The sequence below is a fragment of the Erithacus rubecula genome, assembly GCF_903797595.1.
Source record: "Erithacus rubecula genome assembly, chromosome: 6".
NCBI lineage: Eukaryota > Metazoa > Chordata > Aves > Passeriformes > Muscicapidae > Erithacus > Erithacus rubecula.
This window is the reverse complement of record NC_136688.1, coordinates 56,002,498-56,022,763: the sequence shown is the minus strand read 5'-3', so window position 1 is coordinate 56,022,763 and position 20,266 is coordinate 56,002,498. Positions and strand designations below refer to the sequence as shown.

Sequence of the window (20,266 nt, the reverse complement as noted above, 5' to 3'; positions counted from 1 at the left end):
CTGCAGGCTGAGAAGGGCTGAGGTAGTATCATGCCATGGGGCTGACATGGGAAATGGGCAGAGCAAATAGTATTTTTTCATGGAGAGGCACAGCACAGGCTCCCTTCTGTCAGCTTGCAGCTTCTCTGCCAGGGCAGAGAGTTTAGTCCCCATGGGCTGCTGCTGGCAAAAAGGAGTGTTTGTCACCAGAAGTGCTGTCCTGGGGCGTTTGCAGAGCACACAGAGCTGCAGCAGAAGCTGGAGAAGAAGGAGCGGGAGTGTGATGCCAAGGCCCAGGAGAAGGAGGAGATGATGCAGACACTGAACAAGATGAAGGAGAAGCTGGAGAAGGAGTCCAGTGAGCACAAGCAGGTCAAGCAGCAAGTGGCAGATCTCACAGCACAGCTCCACGAGATGAGCAGGGTGAGACCTCAGAGCTGCTCCCTGTTGTGGGTTCTGTGGGTTCTGTCCCCCCTGCAGATGCTGTGGGGTGGTTCCAGGAGGCTGAGCTGCATCAGCTCAGATGGGGGCCTGAGAAAGAGGCTTGTTGGAAGAGCCACCAAGGTGTGTGTCCCTAGTGTTGGGGTGATTCTGCCTCTGAGCTGCACTGAGCCTCAGTCAGGAGTGTTGAGTCTTTGAATGCTTCCTTAGTTTCCTAAATTTTAGCCAAATTAATTAAAGATAAGCATGGGGGTATTTCTTAGGTGGTGTCCTCCAACTCCACATGACCAGTCCCCATTCCTCTTTCTCTCCCAGAGGGCCATCTGTGCTGCCAGTCCTGGAGGACCTCCCATGCCACCAGGAGCACCTGGTGGCCCCTCACCTTCTCCAACACCTGGGTCTCTTCTTCCCCCTCCACCACCCCCACCACTCCCAGGGGTATGTCCCCCACCACCTCCCCCACCACCTCCTCCAGGTGGGCCCCCTCCTCCCCCTGGCCCCCCACCCCTGGGTGGGACAATGCCTCCCCCTGGACCACCTCTGGGCACAGCCTTCAAGAAGAAGAGCATCCCTCAGCCAACCAACGCCCTCAAGTCTTTCAACTGGTCCAAGCTTCCAGAGGTGAGCTGGGCAATCATTTGGGCAGTGAGGCTGGAGGTCCTGGATGGTGATCAGTGTCCCCCAACCTGCAGTGCTCCCACTGTCTTGCAGAACAAGCTGTCAGGCACCGTGTGGACCAACATAGATGACACAAAAGTGTTTAAAATCCTGGACCTTGACGATCTGGAAAGGACATTCTCTGCCTACCAAAGACAGCAGGTAACAGCTGGCCTGGGGTGGGCACACCTGGGCAAGGTGCCACCATTCTGGGGTCACTTGTGGTCCCAAAACACATCTCCCATCATTATTTCATGCCAAAGCCACGTTTGTCAGATTGGTTTCATCTGCTTTTTCCCCTCATCCATGTGCCAGAGCCTTTGTGTTGAGGTGACCTTTAATGGCTCACTGTGCCTGATTTTACACCTGCACCCTGAAGATGGATCACCAAAAAAAGCACATACACACACACAAAAAAAATAGAGACAGGGCATGTTATGAAAATAACCCCCAGATGTGGCCACAGTTGCGTAATATTTTTGGGTTGCTCTTAACAACTGCTCCATGTGTCTGTATTGGGTGGAAAATTTCTATCCCTCTCTGGCCAAGAAGGACTAAGTTTTGCCCACATCTACCATGGGTGGGTCTCTTCTTTTATTTTTGTAGTGAGCCAAGAGCAAAATGTGAGCTTTGAACAAATATCCCTAACCAAAATAATGTCATTGCAGGCAAAAGTCTCTGCTTTTTAATGTCCTGCTCAAGCACTATAGCCCCAGTTTGGAAGGCATCAAAGCACATGAAGAAAATTAGACACTTATTTTACCCCAGGCAGGATGAAAATAGACAAAAGCAATGAGTGTTTCAAGAAGGCAGGAGAAAAAGCAAGGAGAGAGGCTGAGAAAGGATGTTCATCTGCTGAACACCTGGCTGTGTTCCTGGGAGGAGAGAGCACCTTGTCCCCTTCGTGCCAGGCTCAGTCAGAAGAACAGTGCTGGGAAGGAGAGGACCAAACCCATAAGCTCATTAGGCAGTGTGAGAGTTTAATCTGTTCCAGAGGCTAATTGAGGGAAAAATCAGGGTGGATTAAAGCAGGGCAAATATCAAGAGTAACCCACCAGAGGTACGTGCTGCCTGCCTCAGTGTTTTGGGAATAGGTGGCCACAGCAATGTCCCTTTCCCCTCCCATTTTTGGAGCTTGACTCATGCCTGCTGGAGGGCACGTCTGAGGACAAGGAGTGGAAATGGAAGAGGAGCAAGAATAGAAACCTGAGTGTCAGCAGGATGGTTTGTCCTCAGGCTTGCCTGCCCCAGCCCATGAGTCACCTGGTGTGATTCGGATTATTGCCAGGCAGGAATTTAAAAATAATTTGGCTTGGCTGAGGTCTGGCTGGGTGAAGTGGCTGGTTAGGTTTGGGGCCAGGAGGAACAGGGAGATGGTGCAAGGAGAGCTGGGCTTACACCCCAGGTGGGATAAGGACCAAAAGGGGCTGAATGTAGGAGCCAGACTAGCAGGAGATGCAGATGGAAAAGAAAAAGCAAAATCCCACCTGTGAGATGCTGCTGGGGCTGGAGCTGCCCTTGGGGACATGCTGCACAAGTTCCTTGTGGTTCATTTAGTGTGAGTGGAGCCATGGGACACACTTCCCTGGGGCTGAGGGATGTGGTTGTCTAGCTGGCAGTCCCCAGGGTGCTCCCAGTGTTATTCCCAGGGTAGAGAGGGGGTGCCTGGCCCTGCAGCAGTGTGGGCTCAGATGTGCTCCCTGAGCTCAGGAGAAGGGGAGGTGTTCCAGGCTGGATGGGGCTCTGAGCAGCCTGGCTGAGTGCAATGCTCCCTGCCCATGGCAGGGGGGTTGGACTGGAGGATTTCACAGTCCCTGCAGCTCAGCCATGCTGTAACACATGCAGACCACAGGCACTGTGTACATGGTGGGGGCTGGGGGATGAACAGCCTGTCCCTGAGGCACAGTGAGCTAATCATGGTTTAACAACTCACAGCCTTTTCAAGCTCCAGCAAAACTTGGTTTCTGTCATGAAGAGCAGCAGGGTTTTCTCCTCCCTGTGCCCTGTATTGAGCCTCTTGCTCAGTGGTGGTGCCTCTCACTTGTCCTGAGTCACAATATCCACAGGGCATCAGGGGCTGCCCTCTGCCCATGCCCCCAGCAGACCAGGGCTCTGAAGGTGCATGGTGTGGTGGTGCATCCCTGTGGCAGTGCCCAGCAGATTTGGGGGCAGCAGAGGTGTGTGCAGTGCTCAGAGCTCTCTGACCCCCCCAGGGTGCTGCTCTGGGGCTGCCTTTGCTGGGGTTTGTCTGGTTTTGTTGCCAGAGTGACTGGGAATCCCTGAGTGCTGCACAGACCTGAGGCTTAACCATGTACTTAATTTTAAGCATCCCTTTAAATGTTTTTCCCACATCACAGGCTGGGATGTAAATGCAGGTTATTAAGTGAGCTCTGCAGCTTTTGGGAAAGGCCCTTTCCATGTGGGGAGGACAGGAACCCTCTGGGCTTAGAGCATCCCTGCCTCACAGTGCTTGAAGCTGTTAGGAGAGCCTGTGTCCTCCCAGCTGAGGCTGGGCAGATGTCCCTGTCCCCAGAGAACATCTCAGCCCTGCAGCTGTTCAGAATACCAGAATTTCCATGGGTTTTTGGCTGTGGCATGAGAACTGGCAGGAGCTGTGTAAGGGTGTGCATGTAGGGGTGGAGAAAAGCAAGCCCAGGACAATCAGGGCTTAAACTACAGAAGGGTTTGTGCCTCTGTCAGGGATGTCTTTGGAGTCCTCATGGGGTAGAGGCTGGGGGTGATGTTGATGAGTAGCAGTGACACAGGCAGGGCAGTCCTGGCAGGTCCTGCAGCAGTGAGTGATGTAAAAGAGTCAGGGCCAAGTGGAAAAAATATGTGTTGTTGAACCAGGGGCTTAGCAGTGAGCTGGGAAAGAATTCATCTCCCAAAAAAGGATGAAGGAAGTAAAGCCTGCAGCTCCTCTGTGCAAGGGAGAGTGACCTGCACAGGGGCCAGGGGCAGCAGGGCTGGGAATTGTTTGTGGTGGGATGTGTGGGATGGTGACAGCACATTTAAAGCACATTTAAAGCTGGTCCTCCTTACACTATGCTGCAGCAGAGGCTGGATCACAGTTCCTGGGAGGGAAAGGGGCAAGGGGGAGGCTGGTTTGAGGCAGAGAGGGAGGGTTTTTGTACTGAACCTTTTCTCTGCCTTAATGCATGAGGAGCTCTCCCTCTCCTGGAGCAGGAGGTGCAGAGAAAGCAGCACATCCTGCTCCCTCTCCAGCAGTGTGAGCATCGTGGGGCAGGTCTGAGGGTTGAAGAGGAAGGGAGAACTCCTAATTACAGACCAGTTAAATGAAAATAAAGATACCCATTGCAGCTTGTGTGTGTGCTTCTCCACAAAGGGCACTGCTGGGAAGAGAGTGATCAGTGAAACACTGATCTTCAGCCTTAACTGAACCAAAGACTTTTAGTCACAAGACAAGGCTGATCAGCACAGCTCAGCCAAGGGGAGGAGGAAGGAAAACTCCTCTGTGTGTGTGTGTTTGTGTACATGTGTGTGGTGCTGGGGGGAGCCCAGCAGCACAGCCAGGTGTTGGGAGGGCCTGGTGCTGGTGAGCACTGGGGTGTACTTGGCCAGGCTGCTGAGCCCTGGAGAAGCAGGGAGAGGAGGAGGAGGAGGAGAGCTTGAGGGGAAGTGTGTTGCTGTGGTAAATGGTGAAGTTTTGCTGCAGCCAGATTTGCTCCAGGATGCTCCTCTCGTTATTTCCACTTAAAAGCCCTGTTTTTCCTGGCAGTCCCAGTGGCATTTCAGTCCCTCAGATGTGCAAGAACCAGCAATTTTCCTCCTGGCATGGCAGGCTGAGCAGTGCTGTGCCTCTGGGCCAGCAGCAGGGCTTGGCCAGCATCCTCCCACCTCGTCCCTGTCCCCTCCTCACCTCTGTGCACAGTGCACCTCCACCTGATCCATTCATGCATCCTCCTCTTCCATCTCTCTCCCCTTCTGCACCTCCTGGAGCCCACATTTTCACCTGCAGCCCCCCTGGTTCAGCACTGGCACCCCCAAATGCCTACATGCTGCCAACCCTCCCCATATTGCATGTTTCCCTTCTCTGCTTCAGTTCCCTCTGGTTTTGCTGAGATCACTGAACTGCATGTGTTTTTACTGCCTTTTTCCATGCTTCTGCTATGGCTGTAGGACTTCTTTGTGAATGGTAGCTCCAGACAGGTAAGTGAGCACCTGCAGGAGTGTGATGTGGGCAGGGTGAACTGGGGACAGGGACATGGGGACATGTGGGGTTAATGTGTGACAAATGGGATTGAATCAGAGCAAAGATGACCAGGAGGAGCAGCTTGAAAGTTGATGCTGGGGAGGCTGGTAAGGCAGAACCCCCTCTCTGTGCTGTCTGGCCTGAGGTCAGAGCCACTGTCTGAGACCAGGAGCTGGATTTTGAGATGCAGCTGAACACAGAGGAGCTCCTACCCCTGAGCAGTTTCCATTTTCAAGGGATGGAAATAAACCCAGGGGTGGAAGCTCTCTGCTTGGTCAGAGCAGGGACGGCACATGAGAGGGGCAGCTGGTGCTGGGTGACCTGGGGCTCATTTCCCACCACCTGCCTCTCTCCCCACTTCTCAAATCTGTGTATTTTCTTCACTACAAGAAAATTAGTAAATAAATGGTGATTTCAGTGCTCAGTTTCACTTGCAGTGGCCATGTGCCAGGTCTCCTATGCTCGTGGACATTAAGTGTGGATCTGTAACATTCAGGAGCTTTCAGCTCCAGATTGTGTTCCTTCCAGAAGGATTGAATAGCCAGCTTTTAATTGATTAACCTTACTAAAATATGCAATATGGTAAATTTAAACCTGGGGCAGCATGGACTCCTCAGGCAGCCCTGCAAAGCTGCTGTTATGTAGATCTGCCCATTTGTCCACAAACATATAACAATATTGTTACTCATCTGAAGGTAAGATGTTTAAGCCACTTAGGAGACAGAGGTGCTTATGCCACACCAATTCCTGCTTTCAAATCCCTTCTTTTGGGAGGATTTCAGTGAAAAAGCTGCTGGCTGCTTTTGCAAGCCTGTATTCCCTAGCTGGCTCAGGACTGGTGCATGAAGGGTGATCACAGATGTTTGAGCAGGGGTGAGGAACAAGAGCAATGCTGAGTGTGTGCAGCAGCCCATAGTGAAATATTCCATGTGAGGGTTTAATGAAGTATCACAAGTATGTATGCTAAGAAAGCCCCCCTTTATTTATTCAGCAGCGCCCGTGTGTTTGCAGATTTTTAAATCTTCCCTGTCTGAGAAAATATTTACATTTCTAGCCAGTGGCTTCAAAGGCAGCTCTGGTTTATGAAATGAGTTACTGTGTTTGGTTCCAGGCAGGGGTTTTACATTCCTGATTGATGGGGGCCCTCTGTGTGTCACACTGCTGTGTGCTGGGGGTACTGAATGTCCTTGCTGCCCCCTGGCTCTGCTCCAGGCTCTTCCTCTTGTTCTCTCCTAGAAGGAAGATGCCATCGATGACACTTTGAGTTCCAGGCACAAAGTCAAGGAGCTTTCAGTCATAGACGGCCGCAGAGCTCAGAACTGCAACATCCTCCTCTCCAGGTATGGCTGCTGCCCTCTGGGCAGTGGGGGATGCTTAATGCCCTGCCCTGAGCTGCCCTGAGTGTGCCCTCAACCCTGGAGCAGGGGTAGGTGACAGCAGCCAGGGCAGCAGGAGAGCCAGTGACACCTGAGCCCAGCTATAGCCTTACATCCTCATGGTGGGGTGACCCTGGGAGGGTGCAATTAACTGGGCAATTAACTGGGCCATTAATTGGGTACATGGCAATTTGGTGTCCCTGGAAAGCCCCTGAGGGGCTGGAATATCCAGTGTGCTTTCACAGGAGGTGGAAGGGGGTTGATTTCACCTCTTATCTTTCTTAGCCTGGGTTTTGTTTGCTCTTTGCTGGTGGTTGAAGAGGGTTTCTCTGTGCTGGGTATTAGTAATTCAGCCAGGACCTTGCTGCCCATTTTTGAATTTTGGGAAGGGGATGTCCCCCTCTTGCAGGTGCCCTGCTGCTCTGACAGCCTCCCCCACATCCCTCACCAGGCAGGCTCAGCACTGCTACCAGCAATTTAATCTGATCTCCAAATGGCTGCCAGAATTATCAAAATTATTTTGGCAGGATAAACTACACCAGTAAGACTGAGTACTGACAAAAGGGAAACCAGGTTGTGATAGTCTGAAAGGATGAGCCATCAGTGTAGCTACTTGGAAAAAAACACCCAAAGAGCAGCAGAAAATGCCACTTGTTTCTGACTCACCCAGCAAAAAAAAAAAAATCCAACATCAGTAAAATTTTAAAATATTCACTCTGTTGTCTGGAGAAACAGAAGTGTTGCCACCCAGGACTGGCCAGGATGTAGCAGCATCTCTGGCAGGTTGGGTTTGCAGCTGAATTTGGTGTTTTCCCAGACTGTAGGTTCTGTCTAATTCTCCCAAGTGGAGATGATGCCTTGTCTGAGCATCCCATCTGATTTCCTTCCCTAGAAAGCTTGGAAAGGCTGATGTCTGCAAAAAAAAAAAACCCTCTGGGTGGGTAACTCAGCTCCTGGTGCTTCTCCCAGGGGTGGCTGGCAGCCTGTGGGCAGCGATGAGCTCCGCAGCATTTGGGGTAAAACTGCCCTGGTTTGGCTGGCTCTGCTCTGGGTGCTGCTGGGGATTTTCGTGCTTCCTAGCAGTCCAAATAAAAAAGGCTGATGATGAAAGCAGAGTTTAAAGCAGCAGGCAAATGAGTGTGTCTGTGGCAGGCAGCTATTAGCAAGTAAAAGGATGGGATTTGGGGCACTGGCTGCGCTGCTCCCGGCACACGTAGGCGAGTGGGTTTAGGTGTGATTCAGCCAGAGGTTCAAGGGTATTTTGGGAAGTTAGGCACACAAATAGCTCCTTCAGTGGGAAGGGAAGACACCCAAGCACTCAACTTCAAAGGCATCTTGCACCTCTTACTGAGTGAAGGTCTCAATTTCATCTCACCAGCAAACCTTTCTCTTCCAAGAAAGCAGTGGCTGGAAATGAACTGCCAGTAACTAATCCCACAAAAAGGGCAGGATGGAGGCTGCTGCCTGCCTGCCTTTCCCTGTGGGCCAGTTCCTAGGGGAGAAGCAGGATCAGACTTGCCCTGCAAGGTGGTCCTCAGGCCACCTATATGGCTTTTCCCAGGCCCGTCCTCAGGCAGGGATGAGTGGCTCTGAAGTTGCAGTGACTTGCCTCAGATGATGCTTTGGAAGTGCTTTGGAGTTCACCCCTTGGTACTCTCAGGACCACAGTTGAGCCTCTCTCCCCAAAATCCCTTTGGGTGATTTGATGCCAAGTGCCTCAGAGGTGGATAAAGCCCAAGCATCCTTTTAGTATTCTCAGGTCCAGCTCCAGCAAACTCCATGGAATCCTTTTTCCTCTGCCCATCCAAAGCTGGGCAGAGCAGTGGTTCCTGATCCCAGTGTTCCAAAGGGACTGGTCAGACAGCTGGGCTGCTGCTGTCCCACCTGGCTTGCATGGCCACCACGGGGCTGAGCAGACTTTCACATGCACAAAACCTTGCAGGCTTGGCCCCTGATTTAGCCCAGACATTTGTGAGCTCACCAGGCATTGTCTGGCTCGCAGCGTGGAAAGATTACAGCCAGCAAGATATTTTATCTCTCTCTGTAGATTTATTTTTTTGCCTGTTTCCCTTGCTTTGGGAGAAATTACTGTGCAGTGAGATCACTGGATTTTCCTCCAGCTTGTAATGCAGCACAAGAATATTTTTAACACTTGCTTTTATCCTTCTGTTTTTTTGGAGAACGCTTTGCTGATGTCAGTGTCTCCCTCTGTGAACCCATCATGTCCTTGCCTTTGCTCCCTCTCTATGGGTGTGTATGTATGGATGTGTATTTTTAGTCCTGCATTCTCCCAGATGCAAATCCACCCCTCTCTCCATCAGTTTCTGCCTGTGCCAGCAGTGAATGGCTCGTTTGATTCCTCTCTCCCAGCGAGGCGACATGAGCCTTTTTTTTTTTTTTTTTTTAATTTTTTTTCCTCTCAAATGAATGTGGCTTTTCAGGGGAGGGCGGAATTTGTTTTTCCCCTTCACACTTACCACGTCCTCCTCGGGCTGTGACAAAGCTGTCACCTCACATCTCAGGGCTGCTGCCTGTAAATCCCTGTGACAGCCAGTCCTGTGACCCTGCTCCTCCCAGACGGCTCGCCTTCCACAGCTGCTGCCAACAATGATAATTATTGTGGTTATAGATAAGCTTCTGGCTTGCACTGGCCCCTTTCCCATCACATTGTCTGAGAAGCTGTTTTCTTCTGGCGCCCTGTGCTTGCTCTCTGCTGAGGCAGGGGCAGGCTCTTGTTCTTGGCACTGGCTTGTGATGATTCCTGAGAAAAGTTTTGGGTGTTTTTTTGGGGTTTTTTTTCCAACCTCTTTATTTTTAAATGCATTTTTGTTGTTGACTTTGCTTTTAATGCTTTTTTCTTTCACCCACCTGGAGATGATCCTGGTACTTTCCTGTGCTTTAGGTGTTCACTATGGATAAGGAGTAGCTGCCTGCCCACTCCCTTCTCCCAGGAGCATTTTTGCCTCCCATGGATCCCCAAATGCCCAGATACAGGCAACGTCTGCTTTCCATCAGGATGGAGACTCATGTTGGTGGTCTGAGCATTCCTGTTTCTGCTTGGGTGTAAAAGTTCTCCTGCAGTTTCCTCTCCCACCTCAGATCATGTCCCATCCTGGCCACTGCCATGGTGAGGGACAGGTAGGGTGATCCCAGGATGTGGCTGCTTGTTACTGCAAGCAGCAGAGGGGATATTTTCCAAGGATTCTGGGTTTGTTCTTGGCCACTGCTCAGTGCAATCTTTGAGCTTCCTCCCCTGGTTGAGGTCGATTTTAATTCACTCCTTAATTAACAGACTCTCTAGGGTGCTCCCTTGAGGAGGAGGTGAGAGAGGATTGAGTGCAGGATGAGAAGCATGGGCTCATAAGGAAGGAAGATTTACTGGTCTGTAAGCTGCACCTGTCTCAATAAAACTAATCCTTCACTTCCAGTCTTGAGCAAAATATTCCAAGCCAAACCAAGCCCTTGCTACCCTGGCCTTAGGGACCAGCACTCTTCCTGGATCAGCATTAGCATCCAAAAGCCAGCTCCACAATCTCAGTCTGCTCCCTGAAGAGACCTGGGGGTGAAGAACACCCTCCTGTTTAATTACTCAGAGTGATCAACTCAGCTCCCAATCTCCTTTTTGATCTGCTGATCAGGTTGACTTCCAAGCTCTCACATCCTTCTGTAGGGTGTGTTCCTGGTTTCAGCTCATTCCTTTGAGCCACATCCAGTGTTTCAGCATCCCTTGGCAGCACTGATCACCAATACTGGGGTTCCTCAAAGAGATCTTTTCAACTCTGTGGTTTTCCCCTGTGTGCAAGTACAGGGAATTGCATTTTTTAAACTGGGTCTGTTGCTTTGACCATGGCTGCATGCTGGGTGAGAGAGAGGATGTAGGTAAATGGAGTTGCAGGAGTTTCTGGGCTTCCCCTTTGTTTAATTTAGATTATTTTATAGACCACAATGCAAAGAATACATGTGGTTTTGCAATCAAAGTCCTTGCAGGGAGCGGCTCCTTGCAGTCAAATTAAACTGTAATTAATGGCTGCTCTAGCCCAGGAGGAGCTGAGGGCATCTTTCCATCTCTCTGTTGCCTCAGCTCATTGTGGGCTGCTGGCAGAAAGATCCCTGCCAGGGAAGCCCAGCCTGGTGGTGCTTGCTGTGGCACAGTGGTCTGTGGTTTTGGAAATGTCCAATTTGAGGCTGCATCTTCAATTCCTGTTAGATGAAGCAGAGGAAGAAGAAGGTGGAGGAGAGGCTGGTTTCCAGCTCCTTCCTTACACTTCCAAGAGCATTGAACCCCCATCCCTCCAAAGAAAACCAAACTGATGGGTTTCCTGGGATGCTGAACATTCACTTGTCCAATTTTTCAATTTATTTCTAATTTTTTCCTAGAGGAAGATTCCAGCTGAAGGTAGTCAGGAAAAGTGGGAGAGACGATGTTTAAATCCAAGAACAGCAATGGAAATTGGCCAGATTTTCCTTGAGGGCTGTGGCAGTGGGTTCAGGGGCAGTGCAGAGCTGCACTCCTGAGCCTGGGCTGGGCTCTGTTGCCAGTGGGAATGTAACCTCAGTGGCCCTGTGGTCTTTGGGTGTGCTGGAACTGCAGGAGAAGCACTGCTATGGGCAGGAGTTACATCTGAGTCAGATATTTAATGTACTGTTTACAGTCCTTACATAAAGTACTATAAAACAGGGAATCAGGGAATGGCAGCTGTGGTGTGGGGAGAGGGAATTGGTTTGACCCTGTTTGCAGCAGGGCCAGGTCTTGGCAGAGCACACTCCTACCACATTTCTCACACATCCTCCTTCATAACATGCTGGATAGAGCTGTTTGTGAGGCTGGGCTGGGAATAACTCTCCTTTTCCTCCACCTCCCAGGCTGAAACTCTCAAATGAGGAGATCAAACGAGCGATTCTGACGATGGATGAGCAGGAGGACCTCCCAAAAGACATGCTGGAACAGGTGGGCAACGTGTCTCCTGCTCCTTGGTGGTTGCCACAGTGAGACAACACTGTGCAAAGTGCTTGGGACCAAAGTGCAGCTTTGAGTGTGCTGGTCCCCAAATTATTTCCTAGCCACATGCTGAAAAACCACCCAGGTGGTCTGGAGCAGCAGGAAAGCAGCTTGGTTGTGGCATCAGTGCTGGCAGCAGCACAGCCCCCATGTGCCATTCCTGTCCCCAGGCCTGCCCTGGGACCCCAAAGTGAGGACATTTCCCCTTTTTGTGGCTGCAGCTTGAGGTTTGTGCTCAGTGGTGGTTTATGTTTGAAAGATTAGGCAGTGTTTGTGCAGTCCTCCAAAGGGGAATCCCATTTTCACCCCCTCTGGATCCCTTTGGAAGTATATTATTGACCTGTCCTTAAAGCTGAGCTGGTAATTGCACTTTGAGCAGAGACGTGGGAGGATTCATTGCACACAATTTCCATCTGCTACTAAGTAGAGTTGCAGCAAATGGGAGTCCCTGACTGACATCTCCTCTGGCAGAGCTGATGTTGAAACCTCCTTGGAGCAGACTTAATTCATTTTTTGTGAAAGCTGAGTGATGGCAGGGCAGAGGCAGGAGAGCCTGATGTGATGGAGTAATGTGGGGAAGGTCACAGGCACAGCAGTGACACTGATTTCACAGGTGCCTTGGGGTCACTGTGTACGTGCTGAAAAGGTGTTAGACTCAAAGAAATAAATCACTTTTTTAACTCCTGAAAAAGCATGCATGGGCCTGATGTCCCCTGCTGTGCTTTCTCCTGTTCAGCTGCTGAAGTTTGTTCCTGAGAAGGGTGACATTGACCTGCTGGAGGAGCACAAGCACGAGCTGGACCGCATGGCCAAGGCTGACCGCTTCCTCTTCGAGATGAGCAGGTGCCTCAGGGGACACATCTGGCTCCTGGGGGTGGCTGGTTCATGGAGCCTGCTTGGGAAATAAGCTTTTCTTACTGTTTTTCACATCAAGAAATGAGTGGGCCAGGCAGACAGGAGAGCAAGCAAGGTGCTCCAAATGATAAGGATCATTTGTGATGCTCTGGTCCTAAAATCAGGGCTGTGCTCCCACACAAGCAGCAGCTGGACAGAGCAGGGGAGAGGCATGGGGAGATGGATTTTGTGATGCTTCTGGGTTGATGGTTGGATAGATGATCTTGAGGGTCTCTTTGAACCTTGATGATTCTGAGATTCTGTAATATAACCTGGTCAAGTGGGAGGTGTCCCTACAGAGCTGAGGAGTTGCAATTAAATGATCTTTCAGCCCCTTCCAGCCTAAACTATTCTGTTATTCATTGTGGCCCAGGTGGGAAGTGCTGTTAAAATGATAACACAGTGTTCATTTCCCTTTCAGCCTTATGAATATTCAAGCCTGATGTATGTACATTTTGTGTAGAATGAGTCCCACTCCTCACCTGAGGATTGATTCATCTCCAGGGCTCCTGAGACTGTATGAGACTGAAAGGAAATGTCATTTTTTCCTGCTCCTGGTAGCAATTCTTTAAAACTCAGGAGTCTTCAGGGATGAATAACCTTACCTATTGCATGCACATCCTCTAGAGGTGCCGGGTTAAAATCTTGAAGCTTCTTATTTAAATGGAACTGAGCATTGAGCTCTTAGAATTTCTTAGCTGAACTTCAAGCCAGTCACGTGTTGGCAAGGTCAGCGAGTTTTACAATTGGAGACTGCACTGGGAGATGAAAAATAGAAATGCTCCCCAGGAAATGCAGTGATGAGCACTGTGGTGATGTGCTGTGTAGTTGCTGAGTGTCAAAGGCAAGCAGGAGGGAGCTGAGAAGTTCAGACCTGAGCCCTCAGGGCTCAGTGACACTCAGAGTTAGATTTTTCTATCACAGGTCACCTTTCTTCTTCACAGACTCTCAGCCAAGTGTTGCTCCCATGCCTTCATCCTTTGGAAGGCACAACGTGCTAGTGTAAATGTTTTTCATTTCCAGCACAGCTTTTTAATTTTTGCCTTGTGCTCTGTAACCAAGTGTGATGTCTTTGTCACCTCTGATTAGTACAACAGCGAGTGTGAGAATGTCTCCTGTGGGTCCTTGGTGCAAGTGACTCAAATCAGACTGCCATGTGCATATAAGTGAGATCTTGGTTAGCATAAACACAACTGACATGAGCAGAGCCATCACTGACTTACCCAGGAAAAGCCTTTCCAGCCCAGTCCATCATTCTGATGATCAGAAGGCCCAGTTTCATTAGTTCTGGTTGTAGGTGAGCCTCTCTCCAGCTGCAGCTCATCACAAAGCCTTGGGGAACCCAGACCTCATCAGCACCTTTGCTTAGGAGTGGTTGTGAAAGAACTGTTTGTTCATACCAATAGGGTGTAAAACTCCACTTGTTGAACCTGCTGAGTTAAGGGGATAGGCTTAAGCATGTGCTTAAGAGCCCACGGGGATCCACCCCAGGACAGCTGTAGCTTCAGTTGTCTTTTTTTCCCATCCCATCCCAGTTTCAGGGAGAAAAGGGGTCATTATTCTTTAATCACCCTGGCTCAAGTGTGCTTTGTAAGCACAGCTGTGAGCAGTGGAGAGCTCTGCCTGGAGCAAGGAAAGCTCAGCCTGCATCTCCTCTCTGTTTCCCAGGATAAACCATTATCAGCAAAGGCTGCAGTCCCTCTACTTCAAGAAGAAGTTTGCAGAGAGAGTTGCAGAGGTGAAACCCAAGGTGGAAGGCAAGTGACCAAACCTGCTGAGTGACTCTGTGCCAGCACAGGGATCACTCCCAGAAAAAGCATCCCCTGTGCCAGGATGAGCCTGGTCCACTGGAACTGGCGGAAGGGAAAGGAAGGGAAGGGAAGGGAAGGGAAGGGAAGGGAAGGGAAGGGAAGGGAAGGGAAGGGAAGGGAAGGGAAGGGAAGGGAAGGGAAGGGAAGGGAAGGGAAGGGAAGGGAAGGGAAGGGAAGGGAAGGGAAGGGGTTGCTGGTGACTCTTTGGGGGTACTGAAGGGGTTGCTGGTGGGCTGTTGTGGCAAGGGGTAATGTCCCACCTCCTCTGCTTTCAGCCATCCGTGCTGGCTCCAAGGCAGTGCTGCAGAGCAGCAGCCTCCAGCAGCTCCTGGAGGTGGTCCTGGCCTTTGGGAACTACATGAACAAGGGCCAGAGGGGCAATGCCTTCGGGTTTAAGATCTCCAGCCTCAACAAGATTGCAGACACCAAGTCCAGCATTGACAAGTGAGCAGTTCCTGCCCTTATCCATGGGCCCCAAGGGTGTTGGGGGAATGCTGGGGTCATTAGCATTACCTCTGGGACATGGGTAGGTGGGAGCAGTCTCCTCCTCCTGCTGCCCCATTTGGCACATCCAGTGATGTGAGTGTTCATTTTTTTGAGCAGAACAGCTTTCAAGAGAAGCCAAGCTGCAGATCAGCACAGCAGTTGATGGGGCCTTTCCTTCCTGGGCTGGCTACACTGCAGCCAAGGCTGATTGGGAGGTCATCTTCCAAATGCTTTTTAAACCCTTTGAAGATGCTAAGAGCCAGAGAAATTGTTTCCAGGGGTTTTTCTCTACAGCAGCTCCCTCTTCCACTCTCCCATGCTGATGCCTGGTTTGCTCTGCCCTGCTGAGCTCTGTTCACAGAGCAGGAGGAGCTGGGTCAGGTCTCAAACCTCATCCATCAGTAAAGACAGTGGAAGTCAAGAGCAGTGACACTCAAGTCAGCTCCCCTGGGTTCCTCCTGTGAAGAACCTTTGTTTGTAGGGGCCAGGCTGCTCTGCCCTGTAGCTGTGCATGGGACAGACCCACCCCATGTTCCCAGACAGGCATCAAGCAGCATCCTTGCAGAAATCCTCAACAGTTCATTAGCAAACCAGGGGTTTTGTCTGAACAGTGAGCTCCCCAAGCTGCCACACTGACCTCTCTGCTCCTCTCTCTAGGAACATCACCCTGCTGCACTATCTCATCACTGTTGTGGAGAAGAAATACCCCAAGGTGCTGCACCTGCACGAGGAGCTGCGGGACATCCCTCAGGCAGCCAAAGTCAAGTAAGCAGGGCTGGAGGTGGCACTTGGGCAGCACTGGCAGCACCTCTCCCCTCATTCAGCCTGCTTCTGTATGTCACATCACCCCAGCTCACCCTCCTGGCTGCTGGGCTGCATCCCCTGCCGTGGCCACGCTGGCCCAGAGCAGCAAACTCAGAAGCAAACATCACCTGGCAGCTTTAAATCACAGCCCTTGCAGCAAAGGCTCTAAATTTCTGAGCTTGGGGGAGGAGAGCTGCTTGGAGCAGCCACTTCCTGTTGTTATCTCACCACAAAAGCATTTAATTAATTTCTAATGGTGCATTAAGTAATCTGGGAGGAAGCGGTTGCGCTGTGGCTGCAGATAAAGGGCAGCTGTTTATCTTCATGTGCCAGGGAGGCTCTGCCTGCAGCACAGGCAGGTCCAGGCAGCTCTGTCAGGGGCTCACCTGCACCCAGGTCCTGCCTGCCCATTGTTCTACCAACATGGAGTTTCTGGGGTTTGCAGCCAGATTTCAAACCCTGCCCCGTGACCTGTGGTGAACAGGCTGCCCCAGTTTAGCAAAGCCCTTAAACACAGGCTGAGCCTTTGACTTCAGGAGGAATCTGCTGTTGCCCTGCAAAGCCCTCAAGTATGTGCTGCAGTACCTCTGAAATCAATGAGGCTCTGTTTTGGTTTTAAACTCCAGCAGGAGCTTATGGGCTTTGGTGCTTCAGGGATGTGAGCAAGGGTCACATGTTTCTGCAGTCATCTGTGTCAGCTGTGGATGTGAAAAGGGGCTGAAACTGCATCTCTTTAGACAGAGTGCAGTTAGAACAGATTACCCAGAGAAGCTGTGGGTGTCCTCTCCCTGGAAGTGTTCCAGACCAGGTTGGTTAGGGTAGTGGAAGGTGTCCTGTGGCAGCAGGGTTGGAACTGGATGAGCTTTGAGGCTCTTCCAACCCAAACCATTCAAAGGTCTCTTGTAGCAGTGGTGGGTTCCCAGGGAAGAGGTGTACTGGGCAAAACAAGGCTCCTCATGTATAAAATGTAAAATAATCATCAGCCATTGGAGTTGGGCACAGTGACAGGACAAATCTCAGCGTGCAGGGAAGAGTGTTCTTCTGCCAGAGGGTGTTTGGGCACTGAACAGGCTCCCCCAGGACAGCAGTCACAGCTCCAAACCTGACAGAGCTCCAGAAGCATTTGGTCAATGCTCTCAGGCACAGGGTGGATTGTTGGGGCTGTCCTGTGCAGGGCCAGGAGTTACACTTGGAGATCCTTGTCAGTCCCTTCCAGCCCAGGATATTCCATGGTTCTGTGGGTGTGTGGTGCTGTTTGCAGCTCAGCTGAGGGCATGGCTGAGCAGGACATGCTCCATGCCCCTGCAGACTCTGGCTTTCCCATGCTCCTGATGTGCAGCTGTTGCACAGACACACGTATGGGGAAGAAAACGCCTGCATAGAGGGTTTCTTTACCCCCCTAAACTTTATCATTTTGCTCTAAACTGGACACCATATGTAACATTTGGGTTTGGTCCAATCTAGAGCGAAACCAAGAATTGGAAAACCCTGAATTCCCCCCAGTCCTGCAGCTGTGAAGCAGAAATTGCCTCCTCTGTCAATCCCACCACTGGTAATGAACTGCTGGAGCACAGGGCTCCCAAAACTGCATTTTCCCAGACTAAACCTGCCAGGAATGCTTGCCCCATGACCCAGCATCAGCATTTCCAGGGACCCCAGCCCTCTCACAGACACCCCTGGAAAGGCATCAAGCCTGTGGTCACTGAGGCTTTGTGAGAAAGCTTCCCCTCAGACGTGGTGGTAGAAACCCATAAGCACTTGAATTTGAAGCTCATCAGGGGCTTGAGCCTTGTGTAAACAAAGCCAATGCCAGACATGGTGATTTATTTTTATTTGTCTATATTTGGGCTGTCTCCCTTTGTGGAAGCCTGGCTGCTCCTTGGAAGGATGATTTGCCTGGTGTTCACCCATCCGTGGTACCCTGAAAAATTGTCCTCTGTGCTCTGGGACAATGATCCCATCTGCTGCTGGACCTGGAGAGAAATCTGTGCCCAGCAAGGCCCTCTCCTGAGCCATCCTTTCACTTGGAGAGGGCTGGAGGCTGCTGAGCTTGCTAAACCTGCCCAGTCCCCTTGATTAAAAATACAGAAAAGTGCTTTGCTTTGAAACAAGCAGCTGCAGCCACTTTGAGACTGTCCCAGCTTAGGGGCTGTCAGCCTGATTTGCTGCTTGACACAACACTGATCTGCAAAAAGGAGGCAGTGTGGGCAGGGTTGGGGTCTTTTCAGTGGGAAAACCATGGTGAAGTTCATTGGAGAGCTGTAGATTTTGCTGGGAAAAGCTAAAAATTAACATCCTGCTATTTCCAACAGCATGACTGAGCTGGAGAAAGAAATAAGCACTCTGAGAAGTGGCCTGAGAGCAGTGGAGACTGTAAGTATTATTTAAATCAAGCACAGCCCAGCCTGGCTCCCAGCAGCACTGCATCCCTCCTTGGGGAGGCAGCCCAGGGAGCTCCCAGTGAAGCTGCTTTTATCTCACATCCTGGAGATCTGTTTGCCTTTCCTTCCTGCCCTGCACGTGTGCCTGTCCTCTCAGGGCTGTTGTGGCACTGGAGTTACTGTGTGTGCTCAGCCACACTCCTGGTTTATGTCCAGTGCATCAAGGGAGGCAGGGTAAGCCTAGTGCTGATGCCCAGGGAGAACCTGTGATGTGCAGAGGAGTCTTCCCTTGGCTGGAAAACCACTGAGGGGTGGGGAGCACTGCAGCACAGCTGGAGTGGTGATGAAATAGTGGAGGTGTCCCAAAGGATTCACTGTCTTGCTGAATTATCCTGCTTCCATAAGCTTTCCTGCAGGATTTGGCTTAAAAGCTTAACTTCAGGCAGTGTAATCAGGGTGTAGTGCATGGCAGGGGGAGCAGTGGTGGTGGTGCAGAACCCCTGGCACTGATTCAGGCACACTCCCAATGTTTTGTACCTCATCAGACAGGGATTGACCACATTTACCTTTTTTTTTTTTTTTTTTTCCCCAAAGGAGTTGGACTTCCAGAAGTCTCAGGTTCAGCAAGCAGGTGACAAGTTTGTGTCTGTGGTCAGCCAGTTCATCACATTGGCCAGCTTCAGCTTCTCAGATGTTGAAGATCTCCTGACAGAAGCAAAAGAGCTGGTAAGGCTCTTTGCTTTTTAAACACATGTCCAGATACAAGTTGTGTTCCTGTTTTGTCTTAGGAAAGAAACATTTATAAACTTTATCTCACATGAGAACATTTTCAGCCTTCCCTCCCCCAGCAGAATCTCTTGTAACATGGCATAGAATTGTAATATCTTGATTAAAATCAACAAGATTAACCTCAATTATATTGACTTATATAGTGGCACTTCTCAGATTCCTCCCTGCATCTTGAAGTGTTAAGTCTCTTTAAGTAAACAAAGAAATAAAAATGCACTAAATGTCTTTTGAAGAGCCTGGGGCACCCCTGCAAATAAAACTAAATCATACAGGCAGGCTTTAAAAATGTTCCTCTTGGTCTACCCTGCAATATCAAAGCAACTAATAAATCTGTTGGTGCTTTGATTTTGTTTTTCTTTTCTTTTAAGCATGCTTATCTCCAGAATGTGCCTTCACAATTTTAACAAACTTGCTCTGCACAAAGAGCCTCCTTCAGACTGGAAGTGAGAACAAAGAGTGTCAGTCCCAAGGACAACTGGGGGGCTGCTTGGGGACCAGGACACTTTTTGGCAGATTGTGGATGTCCTGTCCTGACCTCTGCTATGGCCTCATTCAACTCCCTCACATTAATGGTGTGCAAACAGCACAAGAGCCTGGAAAACTCCCTATTTCCCTGCCCAGGGCTGTGCCTGAGCCTGGGCAGAAATCTCTTTCAGAAGTTTCACCAACACATTTGGTTTCAATAGCAGAGCATGTGGCAGTGATAAATAATACCCCAAAAATACTTCAAAGAAAAACTTAAAAGTGCAAGTTTCCCTTCCCCTGCCGTGTTTACTATTAGTTTTATGTCTTCAGTCCCACAATATTTTGCTTCCTTGTTTTTACTGCTGCTTAGTTAATAAAGTGGAGCTGGGGCAGGGGAGGCTCAGCAGAGCCAGAGGCAAGATGGGGAGAGGGGGCTTGATAGTGATCCAGGTCTTGCAGGGCAACAGGTAACACATCAAGTGATTTATTTCAGGTTTAAATCAAGGCTTGATGGGGCAAAGCCCTGCTGTGTGCTGTGGCTGCTGCAAGTGTTTCACTCTGCTCCATCAGGTTGAAAGTTTCACCAGTGAATTTATCCAAAACTGATGCACCCCTGTCTTCTCTCTTCCAGTTTTCCAAGGCTGTGAAGCACTTTGGAGAAGACACAGACAAAATGCAGCCTGATGAATTCTTTGGCATCTTTGACCAGTTCCTTCAAGCTGTGACCGAGGCCAAGCAGGAGAACGAGAACATGAGGAAGAGGAAGGAGGAGGAGGAGCGCCGGGCACGCATGGAGGCACAGGTGAGCACACACCAAGTCTGGCAGCACCCCCAGGACACCTGGGAGGGGCAGCTGTGTCCTGATGTCCCCATGGTGGCACAGGGACCACTGAAAACTGGGAAGGGTCTTCTGTGGTGTTAGACCCAACAGCTTTTTCACTTTTCATTACTTGATTAATGACCTTGGGTTG

General features: G+C 50.4%; 1 protein-coding gene across 3 annotated transcripts in view; it reads left to right on the top strand.

Annotated features, from left to right (window-relative positions):
• DAAM1 (dishevelled associated activator of morphogenesis 1) overlaps positions 1-20,266 on the top strand; it is an 86,342-nt gene that overhangs the window by 62,856 nt on the left and 3,220 nt on the right. For 2 of the 3 annotated variants that reach the window (XM_079309303.1, XM_079309304.1), the window contains 12 exons: positions 215-402; positions 736-1,041; positions 1,132-1,239; positions 6,527-6,630; positions 11,530-11,614; positions 12,402-12,508; positions 14,228-14,316; positions 14,646-14,814; positions 15,514-15,621; positions 17,973-18,033; positions 18,636-18,767; positions 19,927-20,097. In XM_079309303.1, coding sequence (XP_079165429.1) covers positions 215-402; positions 736-1,041; positions 1,132-1,239; positions 6,527-6,630; positions 11,530-11,614; positions 12,402-12,508; positions 14,228-14,316; positions 14,646-14,814; positions 15,514-15,621; positions 17,973-18,033; positions 18,636-18,767; positions 19,927-20,097 — 1,628 coding nt within the window. Of the gene's footprint in view, positions 1-214; positions 403-735; positions 1,042-1,131; positions 1,240-5,217; positions 5,248-6,526; positions 6,631-11,529; positions 11,615-12,401; positions 12,509-14,227; positions 14,317-14,645; positions 14,815-15,513; positions 15,622-17,972; positions 18,034-18,635; positions 18,768-19,926; positions 20,098-20,266 lie in introns of all 3 variants that reach the window. The other variant, XM_079309305.1, reaches the window with a different exon arrangement.